The 18848-nt window shown below is 49.9% G+C and overlaps 3 protein-coding genes across 3 annotated transcripts; 1 reads left to right on the forward strand and 2 right to left on the reverse strand.

Annotated features, from left to right (window-relative positions):
• Nucleotides 1-6223: 6223 nt before the first annotated feature.
• MgGpr1 (putative G protein-coupled receptor) lies at nt 6224-8991 on the forward strand (the record flags this gene model as incomplete). The annotated part of the gene is made up of 3 exons (XM_003849458.1): nt 6224-6953; nt 7014-7035; nt 7095-8991. The coding sequence occupies 3 exons, from the start codon at nt 6467-6469 to the stop codon at nt 8884-8886; spliced, it is 2301 nt and encodes a 766-aa protein (XP_003849506.1).
• Nucleotides 8992-9428: 437 nt separating this feature from the next.
• Nucleotides 9429-10096, reverse strand: MYCGRDRAFT_47092 (uncharacterized protein; the record flags this gene model as incomplete). The annotated part of the gene is made up of 2 exons (XM_003849565.1): nt 9429-9902; nt 9965-10096. 2 exons carry the CDS (start codon nt 10094-10096, stop codon nt 9429-9431), a joined length of 606 nt encoding a protein of 201 aa, XP_003849613.1.
• Nucleotides 10097-11582: 1486 nt separating this feature from the next.
• On the reverse strand, nt 11583-12098 carry MYCGRDRAFT_18313 (uncharacterized protein; the record flags this gene model as incomplete). Its single annotated transcript, XM_003849564.1, has 2 exons — nt 11583-11668; nt 11720-12098. Coding segments are annotated over 2 exons (465 nt in total), but the record flags the coding sequence as incomplete, so codon positions are not given.
• Between the last annotated feature and the right edge of the window lie 6750 nt (nt 12099-18848).

Consider the following 18848-nt stretch of genomic DNA (forward strand, 5'->3'; position numbering starts at 1 on the left):
CTATCACTTGGCCTCATGCTGCGCACTCTCATGTGACGAGATCCATCCATCCTTCCGCCTTCTTATATCTCCGGCTGGTGCAGCTGCCAGGAACGCTTGCAGATTCACCAGATCCTCCCGTTCCATCGCCACCATGAGCTACTATCCAGATTCCCGAAGTCGCAAGCCACAGACAACCGGATCAATGGTTTCCAACAACGCCATGGACTATTCTCCGGCATCAAATCTATCCACCTCTTTCAGTCAGCAGTACGAACAGACCCAATACAACAGCAGTACCTCATGGGCGGACGTCGGTGCATCCCTCGAAGATCAATACGCCATGGCACAGTCGATTGCTTGGTCCACCGATCCTTCGCGTCAGGTACTGCTTGACTCGATGCAGACACCCACACAGGCAATGTTCATGGACATGCCTTTGTCCCAAGGCAACAGCAATGTCACATCATCAATGACTTGGCCGGCAACACTCGCCAACTCCCTTCATTCGACTCAGTACCCCACGAGCCAGCAAGGCCATATCTTTGCGGCGACGCAGAATTGCTACGTACAACCAGATTCCCTTCAAGGACTTTCCAGCGACCCTTCGTATGCGACCTGGCCGCTCCCACAAAACAGTGCCGACTCTTACTTTGTCCGCAACAACCTATCGCCTGGTCGCTCTGACTACAGCGTATCGTCGCAGTCCGGCATTAGTCTATCTCCCTACGCGAACTCAGAGCCCGGGCGCAACGACACAGCCCACGTGAAAGTTGAAGAGCTTTACGAGCCCGCCCGCTCTCGTCTCAACTCTGACGGCGCTACCGACGTCCAACATCACCACGTCAACCTGAACGACGTACACCGTCCTCCTCGCGCTGTTGCAGAAAAGCAGCGAAGATCCTCTTCCCGCTCATCGCTTCAGAGCGAGTACATGGAACAAAAGCCTTCCATGAGCACTTCCCGAGTCTCGCCCGCCCTCCGTCGCTCCATCTCCTCCAACAACGTACGCGACAATCGCGCCGACAAACGTGGCTTTACCACCAAAGCCAACTCGACTTGTGCATGCCAGCTTTGCGGGCGTTACTTCCAACGAACGTACAACTTGCGCGCACACATGGAGACGCACAATCCAGTTCGGGATCAGCCTTGGAAGTGTCAGCACGAGGGATGTGAGAGGCGCTTCGTCAGGAAGACGGACTTGGTGAGACATTGGGACAGCGTAAGTTTCCTGTGGCTTTGACCCTCGTATTCCAGAAGCAACGTTGACGATGCTTCAGGTCCATCTCAAGGCACGACCACACCATTGCAAACTCTGCCTGAACTCATTTGCGCGCAAAGATACGTTGCGACGGTACATAAAATCTGATCGTCTTCTTTGATTGGGCTCGTGAGTTGACATATATCGGCAGGCACATCGAAGATGGTTGTCGCAGCCGTCCAGAAGGACAGCGACGAAGCTCTTCGAGGAGGGCGTCAAATTCGTCAGCCAACCACGCGCAACAACATCGGCAGCAGTACTCCGACACAGCGCCATTCCCGAAGGTCGAACCAGAGGACGAGTAGCTCTCCGCTCACCGCGCAAATTGAGAGAAAGAGAGTAGAAAGTAAAGATCAGTGCAAATTGCGAGATACCACTTGAATTAAGGGCTTGGACATTGGGCGAGACGGGCAGCATCGTTACTACATATTGCATAGCATGGCATGACATCGCGTCGGTAAAGCGAGCGGAGGCATTTGAGGATTACGTGGAAGCGGCCGAAAGTCAGTAGACAGATTCAAATGACATAGCATATGAACCAACATATCTGGACGTCGTATCTACTCTCTCAGCCATCGAGTATCGACGTCGCAATTCACGCAGTTCACTGTGATCTGCTCGCCCGGCTTCGTGCCTTTCGCTCTTCTCGTTCTCGGCATGATCAAGAGATCGACCCAGCACGACGGCACCGCGTGATCTCATATTCAACAAAAAACCAACACGACATGGCTGCTGGTCAACCCGCTTTCATGCCGACCATCGTCCGCCACAGTGTGATCGTTTCGCAACCACCAACAACAAGTCCTTGGAAGCTATTGAACGTTCCACAGTGTCGGGCCGATGGACGCGGGACGTGTCAAATAATACACTCATATCACCTGACGTTGATACACGCAGTTGCACGCGAGTGCGTTCGCTCCGACTCGTGGCGTAAGGGGAGATCTGAGATTGGGGGCTGAAGTTTATCGGGATTGTGACGATGATTCAGTTGGTTTCAACGGTCAGAGATTGGGGGCTGGGAAGTTCTCGGCTTTTTGCATTCATCAACGTTGGGCTGAGGACTTTGATTCAGGCATTGCCAACCCACAGAGCGACTCTCTGGCCATCAGACATGCTGTTACGTGGATGCCTACACTTACGTGCTGGAGACGGAAAGAAGAGCTGCTTCTGGCTGCAGCGTTGATGTCGGTTCTACTAGCCACATTAGCCGATGTCTTCATGCACGCTGCACGAGCGGAGCGGCCGAAAGACTTTGGACCGAATGAACACTCTCCATCTAGGCGCCGATGTTCTCGCATTTTGTTCATTGGTTGTCTGTGGTGAATCTCTGGACAGGGATTGGCCAGAGCCGGTTGAATTTCGCCATATTTCTGTGGATCCGGATGGGCCCCCCCTTGCTTGCATGGTTCAAGGCTGTTGATGATGGGGACGGAAGCCGTGGACTTGACTCCTTGAGGGTAATATTCGCCAGTTGATGGGCGGCGAGACTATCGTCGGACAGCAAGTTGGGCCGAGTGCACCAAAGGTCGCCGGCGCCATCGCTCGCTGGGGTCCTCGGGGGCAAGGCGCCCCGTCGCGGGTCGAATCATGAAGCCTGTCAGCGAGAGTCGGCAGTTGTGGTCTGAAAACGATACCCAGCTTGCATCGATGCACAAAGGGTTCGAAGGAGAGGTTCTTCATCGAGAAGTCTCCCGTGATGCTTTATAGTTCCAGGAACTACGCGGATGAATGAAGCACGCTCCCTTTCAATCGAGGAAAAATATAAGACCTTCGACAACCTACTCGACCTTCTGTCAGACGCGCGTCGACGTGGGCATCTACAAAGGTACCTTGTTGCCCGCAAAGGACTTTCTGCTGGATTGAGGTTATCAACGAGTGGTAGCATCATACCCTCAAGGCTCCTTACCTCCACTCACCAGTGGAGACTGACTTCAGCCAGATACGAGTACACATCGCATCGGACGGCATCAGCGTGCTCTTCAGCATCAACTTGGCAGCCGCGATCCCTTGCATCGAGCCGCATCACTGCTGAGAAGAGTCAAACATCGGACAGCATTGGACATGCCTCTCCAGACCAAACGGATCTCCGCCGCATGCAGCATGCACGAGCGCCTTCGATAAAGATTCGACACGTACTGGAGTTGTCTTCCCTTGGCTTCCGCTTGGACCTTGAATCGGCTCTACTGCAAGCCCTCTGGGCTGCTCCCAGTGCAAAGGACCACGCCTCCGTTTCATGTTCACAAACTGCGGCACGTATGAAGCGACGCTCACCTTCACAACGCTGTGCCATTTCTTGGAAGCATGCGCGTCTTCGCAATGGACGATCGTGCTGGATCTGTGGATCTGATCGACAAGTTGCTGGGATGAGATCCTTTGGCCAGAGCTGTCGCCAGTCCCGGACCCGTCAGAAGCTGTGGGAGTGATGCATGATCTCCTTGCTGATGCCTGTCATGACTCGACGTACAAGGGACTGCATGGGAGAATTGAGTCCTTTCCAACAGCTGTCTCGGGACCGAGATCCCCTCGGTGCCTTCTCCGAATTTCCACTGAAGGAAGCGAGTACAACACCAGGTTTTCTTCATCCGATGCATATCTACTTGGCAATGCGAGCTTGTCAATTCCTCGATGAGGCGACTCGGGACCGAGTTCTTGTCTAGTCCGCGAGACCTGATGACCGAAAGTATAGGCAATGCCAACAAGATTGGTTTCGAATCAACGATGGGACTGTCAGCCTTGCGTTTCGACATACGGACAGATGGGCAATGCTTCCGATGTATTGCAAGGTGCAGCTCAACATATCGTTGATGAATGCTACAAAGTAGCGAAGCCTTTCTTTCATCGGCACAATTGGCGATAAGTCCTCATGATGTGCTGTCAGATTCAACTCCATGATCGTCTCGGCGATGAAACCGCCACACCTGTTGTCAATCGAATGTGCCGTGGAGGAACATTCCAATCATCCAATTCGTGCCGCTCCGATGTGATCGGAGCAGGTACAATCTCTAGTGTTGTGAAGTAACCAGGTTCTGTGCATGAACGTTCACGCCCCGGTGCAGGGATGTTTTGACACTTGCAGGATCCGTGAGATTGACAAGGGCACCGCTGCTCTCGCTCAATTCATCATCAACCCGTCTAAATCGCCACCTCCTCTTTACGCCTCATGCTCCAAATGTTGCAATCGCATCCACAGCCAAGGCGGAAAAATATGCGTCTCGATGGCCGAGCAAGTCCGATGAAACTCGCTTCTTTCACCGTCATGCAACGATCCGTGAAAATACGTGTCGTCAACAATGCACCGCTGATCCAACCACGACGAGGTCGCACGAGCGTTCGAAGCCCTGTGTGGAGTGTGCACGACCAGATCCACATCGCCGTCCATCCCTTTGCGGGCCCGCATGAAGCTCGGATCATGTGATACAAGCGTGGAGGGACCGTGTCCGTCCGGCGGAAGAAGCTGGAGTTGGAAGGTGGACTCAGTTTTGCCCGAGTGTGGACTCTGGCCGTCGTCGAGATTGCAAGTCGCTCGGATAACGTCTTCCGGAGCTCTCTCATGAGTCGATCCTCAGAACGTGGATTGTCTGGATTGGTTCGAAATTTGGGTCATGTCTGCAGCATGAGACAACCTCTCTTCTGCCAGGCGACATAGCCTTTGGCTGATATTGACTGTCGAGCCAGATCTGGAATCAATCGCGATGAAACAATGCAGAGGTGGGTTGAGATCCGGAACGGTTTCTCGTAACAAGATCGCAAATGCTGTAATCGCGGATTCACAGCTCTTCGCAGAACTTGCTGCGTTTCCGGCCAGGTTGGTCTTCAACATCACTTCTCCGATGGCCACCACGACAACCCTTGTCCGGATCTATGGTCGACACGCGCGGAGCCTGCCCGAAGAAAGAAGACAATTGCTGGTATTCGACGAGACTCTTCTGCAAGCAGATTCCCATGGATAGTCTGCGACAGACGGTTGCACCTGTGCTCTGTCTCATCCAGGCACATCGCCTGCTCCGCGCGGTGTTCAGACACGTACGAACAGCTGTATCTGTCTGGACCTCGACGACATGATGTCTGTGATGCTTGTACGGCACCCGGAAGATATACTGCTAATCTTCAAGTTTGCGTTTGGCGCAAGTTCTGTCCCACATATGTCACAACGCTACGCAGACCCCGCCGAGCGCCACTGCCGGAGCTACCAGAGAAGACATGGCGAAAGCAATAATAATTCGACATTTGCGCATCTTGCGAATGGAAATGCTGGCATAGAAGAAAGAGCATTGAGCAAACGAGCGCAGGCACGAAGCAATGCTTATGCTGTCTCTCCTGGCATTTCCAGCATGTCGAAGCCATATCAGACCTGCATAGTACCAGCTCGGCGACTGTTGGTAGATGACAAAACCAGATGCGGCAATTGCACACCTGCTTCGCTCGACATGGCCCGGACGTGTACTGCGATTATGCGAAGATCAATCGCTCCAAGTTGCGACGCGCGCTCAAGTATGGTTCGGAAGACTCGTCCTGTGTATGAACCATGGTCCATTTGCCCTGAGAGGTGAAGATCTTCATTCATTGACGATAGTCGTCGGCTGTCCCGAACTTCCTCCCCGCTCCACATTCCGCCGTTTTCATCGACTGAAGGAATGTAATCTCATGTCGTAGCAACACCCAGGTTGCTGCGTGAAATTTACGACAGCGACACGATCCGTCATCGACAGAAACTCTTCGCAGCTTGCAGAAGGACTTTTCGGCACTACTTAGCAGCTTCGACTCGACCTCCAAATCGCCGGGGAGCAGATTATTTAGCGGTTAGCAGCAGACCTCCGGGACGATCACTCCGCATTGCGCGATCACCCTCGATTCTGCATGCCGCAAGACCCCGTCTTTTGGCGTTTTTCCCAACATCCGCTTGCAGCGTCATTTCTGCGGTTCTTTTGAACTTGAGCAAAACATCCGTTTGCGACGCATCTGCCTTTCCGACTCAGGTGTCCTGGAGATCTCGCAGCATCTGCACTACCGTGTGCAGACGGCGAAGAGGTCTAGAGCATCTTCGGGACTTTCTAAAAAATCAGCCTCCTGCCCTCCTGCCCTGCTCCGATCATGCCCGCATAGCATTCTTCTCGGCTACTGGATAACGACGAGTGACTCCTGGTGCTCAGTAAGCTCACTACCCTCATATGTTGCGTCCGAGGTTACAGTCTCGGTTTGGTCAGATGCCGGCTCTCCTGGACTGCTATGCCCTCCATACCTCTTGTGGACTCCCATGACGGTCCGTTCCAAACCGTGGGAATCGTCGTGCGCAAAGCTATAGATCTGGCCACAGGAACAGCAACCCAGCATTTTACACAGCCCGAATCGCAGCAGGCGTCTGGAACACAGCAACATGGATTACTGGAGGCTCGAGCGTCCTCGCTCGGTGCCAACCCGAATTTTAGTGCTTCGACGATCCTACTGCAACGCCAACGCTATCAACTGCAAGTCATAGCAGCCACTTTCTCCAGCGTGAGCGTATTGGCGGCGATATGCGCCCTCTACTGGTTCATGATGATGCGTCGAAACTTTCGCCGCGATCTCGTACTGCTACTGGTAGCCGGCGATTTCTGGAAGTCAAGCTGGTTTTTGATTTCCGCCAGTACTACATTGGCGGGCGTGGATGTTTCGACACCAACGCAGATCTGTCAGGCGAGTGGCTACTTCCTGCAGATGGGGATAGAGTCGTGTGGTATGTGACCGTTAGATGCAAGAGGGATAGCTGCATGTTGCTAACAAGTCACGTTTCTAGATCTGGCCATATTCTTGATGAGGTACGATTGACATCAAAGCCTGATACTCGAACTACAACTGATATTTAGCTTGTTATTAGCCTCCACATGTCGCTCCAGATCTTTCCACCAACTCGCTCGTTTCTCGGTCACGATGGCTTGTATCGTGTCCGCTACTACGTGCTTGCTGCATGGCTGATAATTCCGGGAGCTTTCGTCAGCCTGGCATTCGTGAACGCTGGCCATGCTTTCATCGCTCAAGGTGGATTTTGTACTCTGCCCATCCGACCGTTCTGGTATCGTCTCGCTCTGTCCTGGATCCCTCGGTACCTGAACTGGATCTTCATCATGGGCGTCGCCGTTCGCATCTATAGCCACGTTGGTTACGAGTTCAAAGTGTTCGCCGATGAGAGCGATCACAGCTCTAGTGCTGGAGCGATTCCGGGTGGTAGTGATGGTACACAACAGACTAGGCTGCCAGGAGAAGGAGACACAACTCGGCACTCCTATATGGAACAGTCGGACGCAGCTGGCGTTGAAAAGGCCGCAGACCAGAATGACAGCATTGCACCGGATCAGCGTGGAAACATAGTATCAGCGATCAAGAAGCCATTACGGCCGGGGATGGCTATGCTAACATCTAGGGAAAGTCGAAGACAGTCGGTCCCAACATTCACATCAGTGTTTGGTAGTGGCCCTACATGGGATGACGGAACTACAGCTGGTCAAGATCCGACACTACGACCCATCAGCCAGAGCACTCCTACCTCCCGCAGAGGCAGTAAGCAGGACAACAACGGCGGACACATCTCCACTGAGGACTTTGCACCTCCCCCTCTATGGACGCCGCAACCACGAAATCACGGCTCCTTCTCCACCATCAACTCTAACAAATCCTCAAACTCCTACGACCCTGGCCATCCAGCTCCTCTCCCTCCCATCAAGGAAATCAAAACATCCACCTCGAACTCTGTGTCAGGCGCTGCCCTTTCACGCGACAATGCCGCCACTCGCGCACTTCAACTTCGACGCAAAGCCATCCAGCGCCAACTCCGCCTCCTCTTCATCTATCCGGTCATGTATCTCATCCTCTGGATCATGCCATTCATCTCTCACGCCTTCTCATACTCCAACCACTTTGCTCAACATCCGGTCTACCCCATCACCGTATTGAGCATATTCTGCCATTCCATCATGGGCTTTGTGGACGTCTGCATCTTCTGCTGGCGCGAGAAGCCATGGCGGCACATACCTGGTAGCGATGGAACTTTTCTCGGAAGCTTTGCCTTCTGGCGATTCGGACAGGACTCAAGATACAATGCGGCATTCCATCAACAGAAGTCCGACGTCCCGAGTACCTCGCCTGATGTGCCACTGACCGAGAAGGACGAAGACAGCCGACAGCTCACCTCATCAGAAGGACTTGTGGGCTACCTCAAGCGTTGGAGCAAGTCCTTTTCTTCCCACTCCGGAACGACTACCACCACCTCCGGCTCCCGCGCTACTACCTCTCCAGACCTCCTCGGTACTAATGCCACCCCTTCGCCACGCAAGTCCCACTTTCCGCCGACCCCGCCCGTTGTCGTCCCGCTTCAGAAGCGCCCTCACCGCCGCACCCACTCCGGCCGCTCTGATCGCCGCATACTGGAAGCCGAGCATGCGCAAGAACGACTGGCGATCGAGCGTGCCGAGGCTTGGAGGAGGAGCGCGTTGATGGAACCCGACGGGCGACAAGACGGGCGGAAAGGCAGCGCGACGAGCGATGGTCAGCAGAGTCTGGGTGGTGGACTTGTGCAGCCGCCGCCCGCAAAGAAGGAGTGGTGGGATCGGCATTTGAGTTTGGGCGGGCAGAGTGTGTTTGGAGGTGATGAAGAGGAGAGTCATAAGAGCTGATAGCGCGCTGGAATCAGCATGGCATAGCTAGACAGCAATGACTGCTAGACGTAGACGACGTTTCGACACTCGAAACGATAGACTAATAATTACTAATGCGAGCTACTCTCTCCTCTCCTCGTGGTCTTTGGACCTCTATTGTGAAGCCTGTTGGGAAGGACCACGCGGGATGGCGAGTTGGAAAGGTCCGCGTCGGATGGTATGTCTCTTCATAAATGTTCACAAAGCGACCAATCCGACTTGATTGCTTCATGCAAACGGATGGCCTGGTAGTTGACGTGCTGTCTGTGCTTGTCTAGACTGTCTCAGAGTACACATTTCGCCCACTTGAGTATGTCTGGTCGCCTGTTTGTACAAGTTCTCTTCGTCATTACTGTATGCACCATACCCGTCTTGTACAAGTTCCATGTTGCACATTATGCGTTATAAAGTCATCCATGCTTCAAGTGGTAGCGCCATTCTCCTTACTCTCCAGGTATCATCGTTAATGCAAATCGTAAAGATTACGACCACGCGAGCAGCCAGGACCGAGATGTCGTTCGTCACTCAGATGTCGTCCTCCTCATCTTCGCCATACAGTTCTGGAAACCGACCAGATACCGTTTCTCCTTGTCGTCCTCGTTCCATCGCACGGGTATCACGCTGACCAAGTTCGCAAAAGGTGTGCCTTCTCTTGTGTAGTTCCCAACCATAACCTGCACCTCCTCCCTCTTGTGCACCGAGTCCTTCATTCGTAACAATTCCTTTTGCTGATCTCCCTTGTCGCCAAGCGGAGAAAAATTCCCTTTTTGGGACAGAGGAGGATCTCTGATCTCGTCGCTGCCACTGGGACTTTGTAGGAATCGACAGTTGCGTCCGAGGATTTCGGACTCGCTGTAGCCTGTTAGAAGGCTGAAGGCTTCGGAGCAGTACACGATCGGTGTGTCGGGTTCGAAGGTGTCGCAAACGATTACGGCGGCTTCGCAGTCGATGGGTCCGAGGTCGATTTGTGGGTTAGGGCGCCGAGCTACGCGGACCTGCGCAGATGCTGTTAAAGGAAGGACTTTCGAGGCTGATCAGACGGCATGCGGACACCTACCAGTATGCCCATGACATCGAATCCTCCCGGCGCATAAGTCCAGTTGTGGAAGTGCGAACTGCTCCCGGATATTGTTGGCTTGTTCGCTGGCTCAGCAGCAATGTCTTCGATTTGCTCATGCTCCTCTTCCATCAGGCGGCTTGACAAGAGTGTAACAGAAGTTGGAATGTAGCCAATCGGGGTACATTTGCGCGCAAAATGATGAACGAAGGAGGATAGAATGAGGCGAGGAGGTGTTGTCACGGTATAGATATCGTGAGCATCACGCAACACGGTGACGATGGTCTGCAAGAGGGTTCCATCACCATGCGGACCCGGCATCTCAATCTGGGGTCCACCTTCTTCACAGCGGCGAATGACCTCATCCAAAAGTGAAGTGAATGTTGCGGCATGTGTGTGATAGGACAAATTGGCGGCCCTACCTCCGCCTCGCGCGTGCGGAATCGCGATTTCACTCGGGGATCGACACGCATTCTCGATGGGGCCAAAACCCTATGTCGCTGGGGTGCACATTTTGGGCTCGTCACAGGATGTGCCGGCCTCTTCAAGCCTGCTCGTCCCTCTTAGCCCTGGAGAGTGCCCTGGACCGTCATGACGCCGTGGCTGGTACGGGAGCACTTGCCGAAGGATGTACCCTGTAGGGGTTCTCGTCGTGACCAGCGTGACTAGGAGGTATCATGTATGCTTGATACATACGAGTGATACGACTGCCACGTCACCAATCTTGAAGATGCGACTATACTAATGCTGCTTTAGAGGCAAGGCGAAAAGAAGCAGCATCGGGTTCTTCTGATAGCTAGGAGTTGTGCTTAATATATACGACTGCAACGTCACCAACCTGCGGAATGCTATCATATTGGTGTTGCTCTGGAGGTGAGGCGAAGACGAGCAGCATCTCTCCCACTGTCATCAAGCATACAGCGTGTGAACACATCGGAGTGGCCACCCCCTTGTCACCTTCCAGGGGGTGTCCATTCCGATGCACGCTGTATACGAAGGATTTGTACAATTGAACAAGGGGTAGCGTCATGGCGGTCACGAGTTGCGAGCACGATTGAACATGGATAATGCGGAACTTCGGAAGAAGCAAGGCCTTCAAACTCTGAGGACCAAACCTTGTGGGAAATGATGGTCTAGACTCTAGCAGCTGTCTCTGTATGCACCTATGCGCAAGCTGACTGCAAGCCTGCTATTCATATGACTCACTATTGGTGTAGAGTAAACATCACTAGCTCATGTTAAGACCTCCCACTTCGTATAACTAGCTCTTTCTCTTTGGGAGGCGGACATCGGGTAGAAATAGAGGGACGGATTTCTTCGAATGAGCTGGAGAAAGTCTAGAATGCCGCACTTGCACATCGAGTGTTAGCGTTTAGAGGATCGCATGAAAAGTAGGCGGTAAGACACAACCCTTAATGTTCCAGTAGTTGAGCAGAAGATTTGAGACAACTACATCAAGAACTATACCTGGCCAGCAGAACTCATGACTGATATTCTTCCAACCTCCAAGACTCCGCGCCAGCATCGACAACGAGTTTATGGGTGTGGAACGTGATGCTCTCATACCTACATCCGTTAGCACAACATCGGAGATCGAGAGGACTTTGGACCGCACGACATACATGACCCTCGCAGAAGCCCTCGCCTGCTTGTGCCACGGACCAGCACCTCCTTTGGCAGCATCCTCTCGATGACTCCACAAGCCTGTTGTCATCGAGTCAGCACATGTTGGGCTACCTCCCTCTCAGCACTTACAAGTCGCCAGATTCCTCCGCTGTCCATCGGTGCTGCCAAACCAATACTTCAACAATCCTCCACTCTCGCAAGCTTCGCGGTGTGACATTTCGTCCAGTAACCCTAGCCTCTCGCGGTCTGCAGTCTCCAGTAATTTCGACCGAAAGATGACCACGTAGAACTCGGATGCTTGCCACTCGTGGTTGGATCGATGGCACAATGTGCGCAGGAGTGCGAAGACATCCGACCAGTTGAAGGATTCGAGGTATGGCGCCGTGGCGTAGTCTGGGCGGATTGGTCGGAGGGCTGAAAGGGCGAGCGCGAATAGGCGTGAAGGAAGACTGAGTGAGGGGAGGTGGAGTTGGTTGAGAGCATCGGAATAGGGCGAGGAGATCAGGTGGGTTGCAGTGAGGTCCACTGTTGGCGGTAGCGGCGATGAGGTTGCGGGTGTTGATGGAGTTTTGCCGGCAGCCTGTTGTGCTGAGGATGCGGTATTGTGGTGGAGTTCTGATAGTGGCGTCCTTGACCTTGGAAGATGCTGTTGTGCGTGAACGTCCTTGAGAATAGCAACGTCGGCCATGATTCGCTTCCAAGGCTAGGTATTTGGTTTGCTGTATTTATCGCTCCGAGAATCCCCGTCAAGTCGGCATTCGCTGAGGTATCAATGTCTCTGCAAGCTCCTTTCTCAATGCAGGAACAATTTCTCATCCGGCGCAATACTCACATATTTATTGAAAGCAGCGGATTGCGTGCCTGGCGGTCACACCATCGCACGCAATGTCGCCAATTTCACTTTTGACGGGACTCCCCAGTGAGACGGGATAGCGACATTTCTCCGCGCACGCCATCAGCAACTCACTCTGAGGGCACATAAATAGAGACTGCGCATCATCGCCTCGAGACATCTCCCAGTCGTCGTTCCTGTCGGATAGTGCAATTTGCAGGGTTCATCGTATGTGTTCTTCTCGCTCATATGCCGTTCGTCTGATGCTCTCTTTAGTCGGGGGGAGCTTGCTTCTTCGGTTCACACGCTGGAGCTGTCCTGCTGTCTGAAGATCTCTGATCCTAAGGACCTAGATGAGAGGTTCTCCCGCTCGATGGAACAGACTGCGTACTGATGATGTGACCCATTGGAGTCGTTGTTGCGGCTTTGATGGAAGAGCTTCAGCAATTGGAAAGTGGTACCTCAGGCTTCATGACTGACTAATCTTGAGACTCGCCATACCCGGCCTCCTACCAGTGCGAGCGATAGTACGAGGCCGCTGACTTAGATCCTGACAAAGATGCTCACCAACTGGGTGCAGGCTCGCGGCCAGGATGCTAGAAGTGGTGCTCACGCTATGCACGGATCACGTAATGCAACGTTCTCGAATTCTTAGAACGTTAACAACTATAACATTCGCCAAACTTCTACGAATTAATGTGCAATAACTATAGCTCTAATTAACAAGGCGTTAGACGAGCTAATAGAGAATAATAGAAAGAATATTTAGCAAATTGCGGATAAATATGTAGTACACTGGACGACGTTGTAGCGCCGCTCTAAAAAGCTAATTAATTTAGCGAGGATACGCGACAAGAATAACTTAATTCTTTTATACTAATAAGAACGCACCCTCGTACTGTTACATCTGCCTCCGCCGAATACCGACAATCGGCATCTAATCCCCTGCCTTAGCGGCATATGCACCCCTACTAAGGCCTTTTAAGCTCGTTTAAGCTAGATTGCGCCTGTATTATAAGGATACGTAGAATCTCCTCCTTCCGAGAGAGTATTAAATCGAGTCTGTTCTAAAGTAATTCATACTGCTACTCTATTCTTAACTACACCCTTTATATACGATTCGATCCTCCCTATAGTACGACGAATTACTTCCAAGATAGCTTCGTCTCGTCCTAGCCTATTAGGGAGCAAGAGCACCCGTCGCCGTGCGAACGAACCCGCTAACAACCCGAAGACTATAGAAACCCCTACTTAGACTGCCGTTAGTAACAACGAAGACGCCGAAGGCAGGCCTAAAAACCTAGAAGAACCTATCGGGTACTAGGATACTACTAACGAGGGCGAAGAAGAACTAGAGAACCCTCTATAGGAAGAAGATACTCTACCTAAAGGAGAAGAAGACGATATTAATAAACAAATCCGTAAGGAAGAAGCCGCTACCGCTAGACAGGAGCGCCTCCTCTAGCTTAGCCTTCTCTAAGTATGCAATAAGGCTATAAGGGACCGTATCGCCTAAGTACAGAACGGATCTATCTCTACTATCCTACCCGATGCCCTAGTTCGGCTATCTATCCCTAAGAACGCGCTCCTAAAGGCCCGGAATCCCTATATCTTCGAGGGAAAGAACTATACCGACTAGGAATAATAGTAGGAAGATATTAACTAAGCAATTAACCGGGCTAGTATAGCTACCGACGAAGAAAAGATAGAATTCGCTAAAGAATAGATAGCGAGACCCTAAAAGCAGCACTAGAAGCGCTACCTTCTTAATAAGGCACCTGTTCGGCTAATATAGAGCGATATGTAGCTCGTAATACTAGATTCTATAGGTATAAAAGACGAACGCACCTAAAGAGCTATAGATAATATTAAAGAGGCTAAATAGGGCGACAGGACCCTAACCGGGCTAATAAACTATCTAAAAGAATAGTAGGATAAGATCGGTTACACCGACATTCCTAGGATAATCTATAAATTTAAGGGAGCTCTTACCCCGGCGGTTAGAAATAGGCTCGAATAAGGCTAAGTTACCCTTACGACCCTCGTAAATACGGAAGAACGAGCTAACATATCGTACCGACAGATATAGGAATTTAACAAAAAACGCTTAGTAAAGACTTTTGTCGACGAAACTAACAGAAGGCGCCTAAACAAAAATAATAAGCCCCTAAGTAGGCCGAGAAAGGCTAAAACCCCCCCGAAGGCGGCTAATAAGGAGAGGTCTACTACCGCCTACTAGATATATAGCAAAGAGGGCTACCGGCGCTAGGAATACCCTAACAAGGACTAGTCGGGAAAAGGGAGAGCCCGTAGTAGATCTCCTCTAACCGCTACGGGTTAAGTCTAGTACTTAGAGGCCTAAAGAAAGGCTACTAAGCTAGGAGGAATTACCCGAACTATAGGGGAAGGGCTAATACGCCTTAAAGTAGAGATGTAGGGTCCTAATAGGACTAAGACACTCCGAGCACTACTCGATTACGGAGCGCAAAGCAACTTTATAAATAATATAGCAGCTAAAGAGCTAGGCCTAAGCCCCGAGTTAGAGCAAACGGCCTAATACGTAGTACTAAACGGCTAGAGGATAGCTATTTAGGGAGAATGCCGCGTCCTGTTTAAAGTAACAGACACTTAAGGATATATAAGAGGATATATAGAAACCTTCGTAGTCGGAAGAATCTATAGGTTCTAACTAGTCCTTAGTATGCCCTAGCTAGAACGATAGAACCCGAGGGTAAACTTTATCCGCAAAAGCGTTACCTAGAAGGGGACAAAGGGCAGATAATAAAGGCCGGTTAGGCTCGTCTTACCCGAAGAGTTCTAGAAGGACGCTTCCGGTATTCCTTCGGGGCGCGTTTAGGCCCTTGCCGCTTAACACATAGACGACGCGCTAAAAGAACCGGAACTTCTAAGCGAATTCTCGGATTTCGCGGACGTTTTCGTAGAAGGAAACGAGTCCCTTCTCCCCGAGACGGGGCCGAATAAGCTTAGTATCGACCTTAAAGAAGGCAAGGAGGCCCTATACGGCCTATTATACAACCTCTCTATAATAGAACTAGAGACTCTGCGCAACTACCTCGCCGATAGCCTAGAGAAGGGGTAAATCCGCCCTTCGACCTCCCTAGCAGGGGTAGGCATCCTCTTTGTAAAGAAAAAGGACGGTAGCCTACGTCTATACGTTAACTATAGGGCCCTTAATGCCGTTACTATTAAGAATAGATACGCCCTGCCCTTCGTCTAGGAATCGCTAGACTAGTTAGCGCCGGCAAAGTTCTTTACAAAGCTAGATATATAAGACGCGTACTATCGCATCCGAATTAAGGAGAGCGACTAGTAGAAAACTGCCTTTCGGACGAGGTATAGCTACTTTAAGTATACTATAGTCCCGTTTAGGCTAACTAACGCCCTAGTAGTGTTCTAAGGATATATAAACTACGCCCTTTAGGGCCTGCTAAACTACTATATTATAGTATACCTCGACGATATCTTAATATACTTACAAGACGCCGAAAGCTATAAGAAACATATTAGGATAGTCCTCGAGAGACTTAGAAGACACTAACTCTTTGCTAAACTATTAAAGTGCGAGTTCTTTAAGCAGTAAGTCGGCTACCTTAAGTTCGTAGTAACCCTAAAAGGGGTCGAAATAGAGGCAGAAAGGATCTAAGCTATTACTAACTAGCCCCTTCCGGCCTTAGTTAGGGATATTCGCATCTTTATTAGATTTACGAACTACTACCGCTAGTTTATTAAGGGATTCTCCCGCATAGCAGGCCTACTAAACTACTTAATAGAGAGAGGCCTAAATAGTGCTAAAGGCGGACACCGATAGAGAAAGGAGGAATTAGTTCCCCTCGAACTCCTACCTAACGTAGTACAAGCATTCTAGCAGTTAAAGACTAGGTTTATTAAAGCGCCTATCTTACGGCATTTTAACCTAAAACTACCTATCCGCGTTGCAACAGATGCCTCTAGGTTCGCCGTCGGGGCAGTACTATCCTAACCGCATAAAACAGAGGTTAAAATGCACTAGTACCTAGTAGCCTTCTTCTCTAGTAAGATAAACGCGGCCGAAAGGAACTATAACATATACGATTAAGAGCTTCTCGCTATAGTCGAGGCCTTTAAGCACTAGAGATACTACGTTAAGGGCGCTTCGTACTAAATTAAGGTCTTAATAGACTACTATAACCTAAAATAGTTTATAATAACTAAGCAACTAAGCCGAAGATAGGCAAGATAGGCAGAGCAGCTGTTAAACGTTAACTTCCGCATAACGTATAACCTAGGGTTACTTAATGCCGCTATAGACGGAGTAAGCAGACGCCTAGACCTAGAAGATAGGGACTACTCGGGACGGTAGATTAATAAGAGCGACAGTACTCCTATATTAGACACCCTTCGGTACTAACTAGGTCTATCCGAGGGAATAACAGCCGAATCTAGCCCCGTTCGGTCTATAATAGCAGTTATAACCTACTATCTACAGCTCGCTAGGACCTACTATAGTAAAACGTATATAATAGCGAGCACTCTAATAGAAGAATTATTAGACTCCCCGCTAATTAATATAATACGCGAATACCTAAAACATAACTCTATAGCATCGATAGTCGAACTAGCTATAAATAACCCGGATCCGCTAGAATAGACCTAAAGGTAGGCTATACAAGGCGAATTCCTCTTCTACGAACGGAAACTATACGTACCTACGGGCCTAGCACGCCTAGCAGCTCTCCGCTAGTACTATAATAATCCCCTAGCTAGCTACTTTAGTTTTAAACAGACCCTAGAGCTGTTATAATAGTCGTTCTACTAGCTAGACATAAGAAAATACGTTAAGGACTATATAAACAGCTGCTAGACATACGACAGGGCGAAGCTACGGCGATATAGCTTATATAGAGAACTCTATATAGAAACTCTACTAAACAGGCCCTAGGAGGACCTAATATTAGATTTTATTACCGATCTGCCCCTAAGTACATTTATAGGGCATATATACAACTTAATCCTCGTCGTTATAGACAGGTAGTCTAAAATAGCCTACTACATTCCTGTACGGAAAGATATTAATACCGAAACCCTTACGGAGGTCTTCCTAAAAGAGATCTTCCGCCTTTACGGAACTCCTAAGTTAATTACGTCCGATAGAGGACTAATCCTTATATCTAAGTTCTAGAGCACGCTTTGCTACTACCTTAGGGTCTAAAGGGGCCTAAGTACTACATATTACCCCTAAACGGACAGTTAGACGGAGCGTTAGAACTAAACGCTAGAGTAATACCTACGAGTATACTACAACTACGAACAGGACGACTAGGTATAGATACTATCGGTAGCCGAATTCTCTTATAACGATAGCGTTTATACGACAACAGGGGTAATACTATTCTAAGCATATAACGTTCGCAATCTAATTGCCGCTAGATAGCCCGACTTGCCCTAATTAGAGGGCAAAGCTCCTAGTGCGGCGGAGATAGCGTATAGAGTAATCGGCCTACAGAAAACGCTATATAAAAGACTAGCTGCGTTATAGGAGAGATACATACGATACTACAATACTTGTAAAACTGCGAAAACATATAAGGTTAGCAACCGTATATACCTCTCTACTCGATATTAAAAGTCTATCTAGCCGTCGGAAAAGCTTAATTATAAGTATATCGGCCTATATAGGATTAAGCAAGTCGTAAACGACGTCGCGTATACGCTAGAACTACCGGAAACGATAAACATCTATCCTACGTTCTATATCTCCCTACTAGAGGAGGAAAAACCTACTAAAATTACCGAACAGGCCTAGAAGAGCCTAAAGGAGATCCGATTAGAGGACCCCGACGTTTACGTAGTAGATAAGATCCTAAAGCGTAAGAAACAATATAGCAGATAGATATACAGGATCGCGTAGAAGGGTTAGCCCGCGTCTAAAAACACTTAGGAACCTGCGACTTATATTAGCCCTACTACGATAAGAGCATTTAATAAAAGCATAGGAGGTACTAAGGGCAGTAGACTAGTACGATAGATATACAAACGCGTTGTTAGTTACTATTAAGGCCTAAAAGACACTAGTTAACACTATATAAACTCCTTAGTCCGGTTCCTAGTTACCTTAAAAATTTTTTCTCTACCTTAGAAGAATTTTACGAACCTAGTAAAATCCTAGGGGGGGAAATTAGGGGCTAAACGGGCCCCTAAGGACGACATTATTATATAACGAGAGACAATCGAGCATAGTAAAGTTATTTTAATTCTATCTAATCTATAAGTCGCTAAGTCGCAGTAAAAAGAAACAACCCGGGCGTTACCGCGCCTATTAGTCCTAAAATAGGCCTAAAAGAGGCTAAAAGAGACAAAAGAAACACAAAAAAGCGCTTATATGCTTATTCCTTAGGCTCGAGGTCCCTAGAGAGGTCGTACTCGGTC

Source organism: Zymoseptoria tritici, chromosome 9 (assembly GCF_000219625.1).
Source record: "Zymoseptoria tritici IPO323 chromosome 9, whole genome shotgun sequence".
Lineage (NCBI taxonomy): Eukaryota > Fungi > Ascomycota > Dothideomycetes > Mycosphaerellales > Mycosphaerellaceae > Zymoseptoria > Zymoseptoria tritici.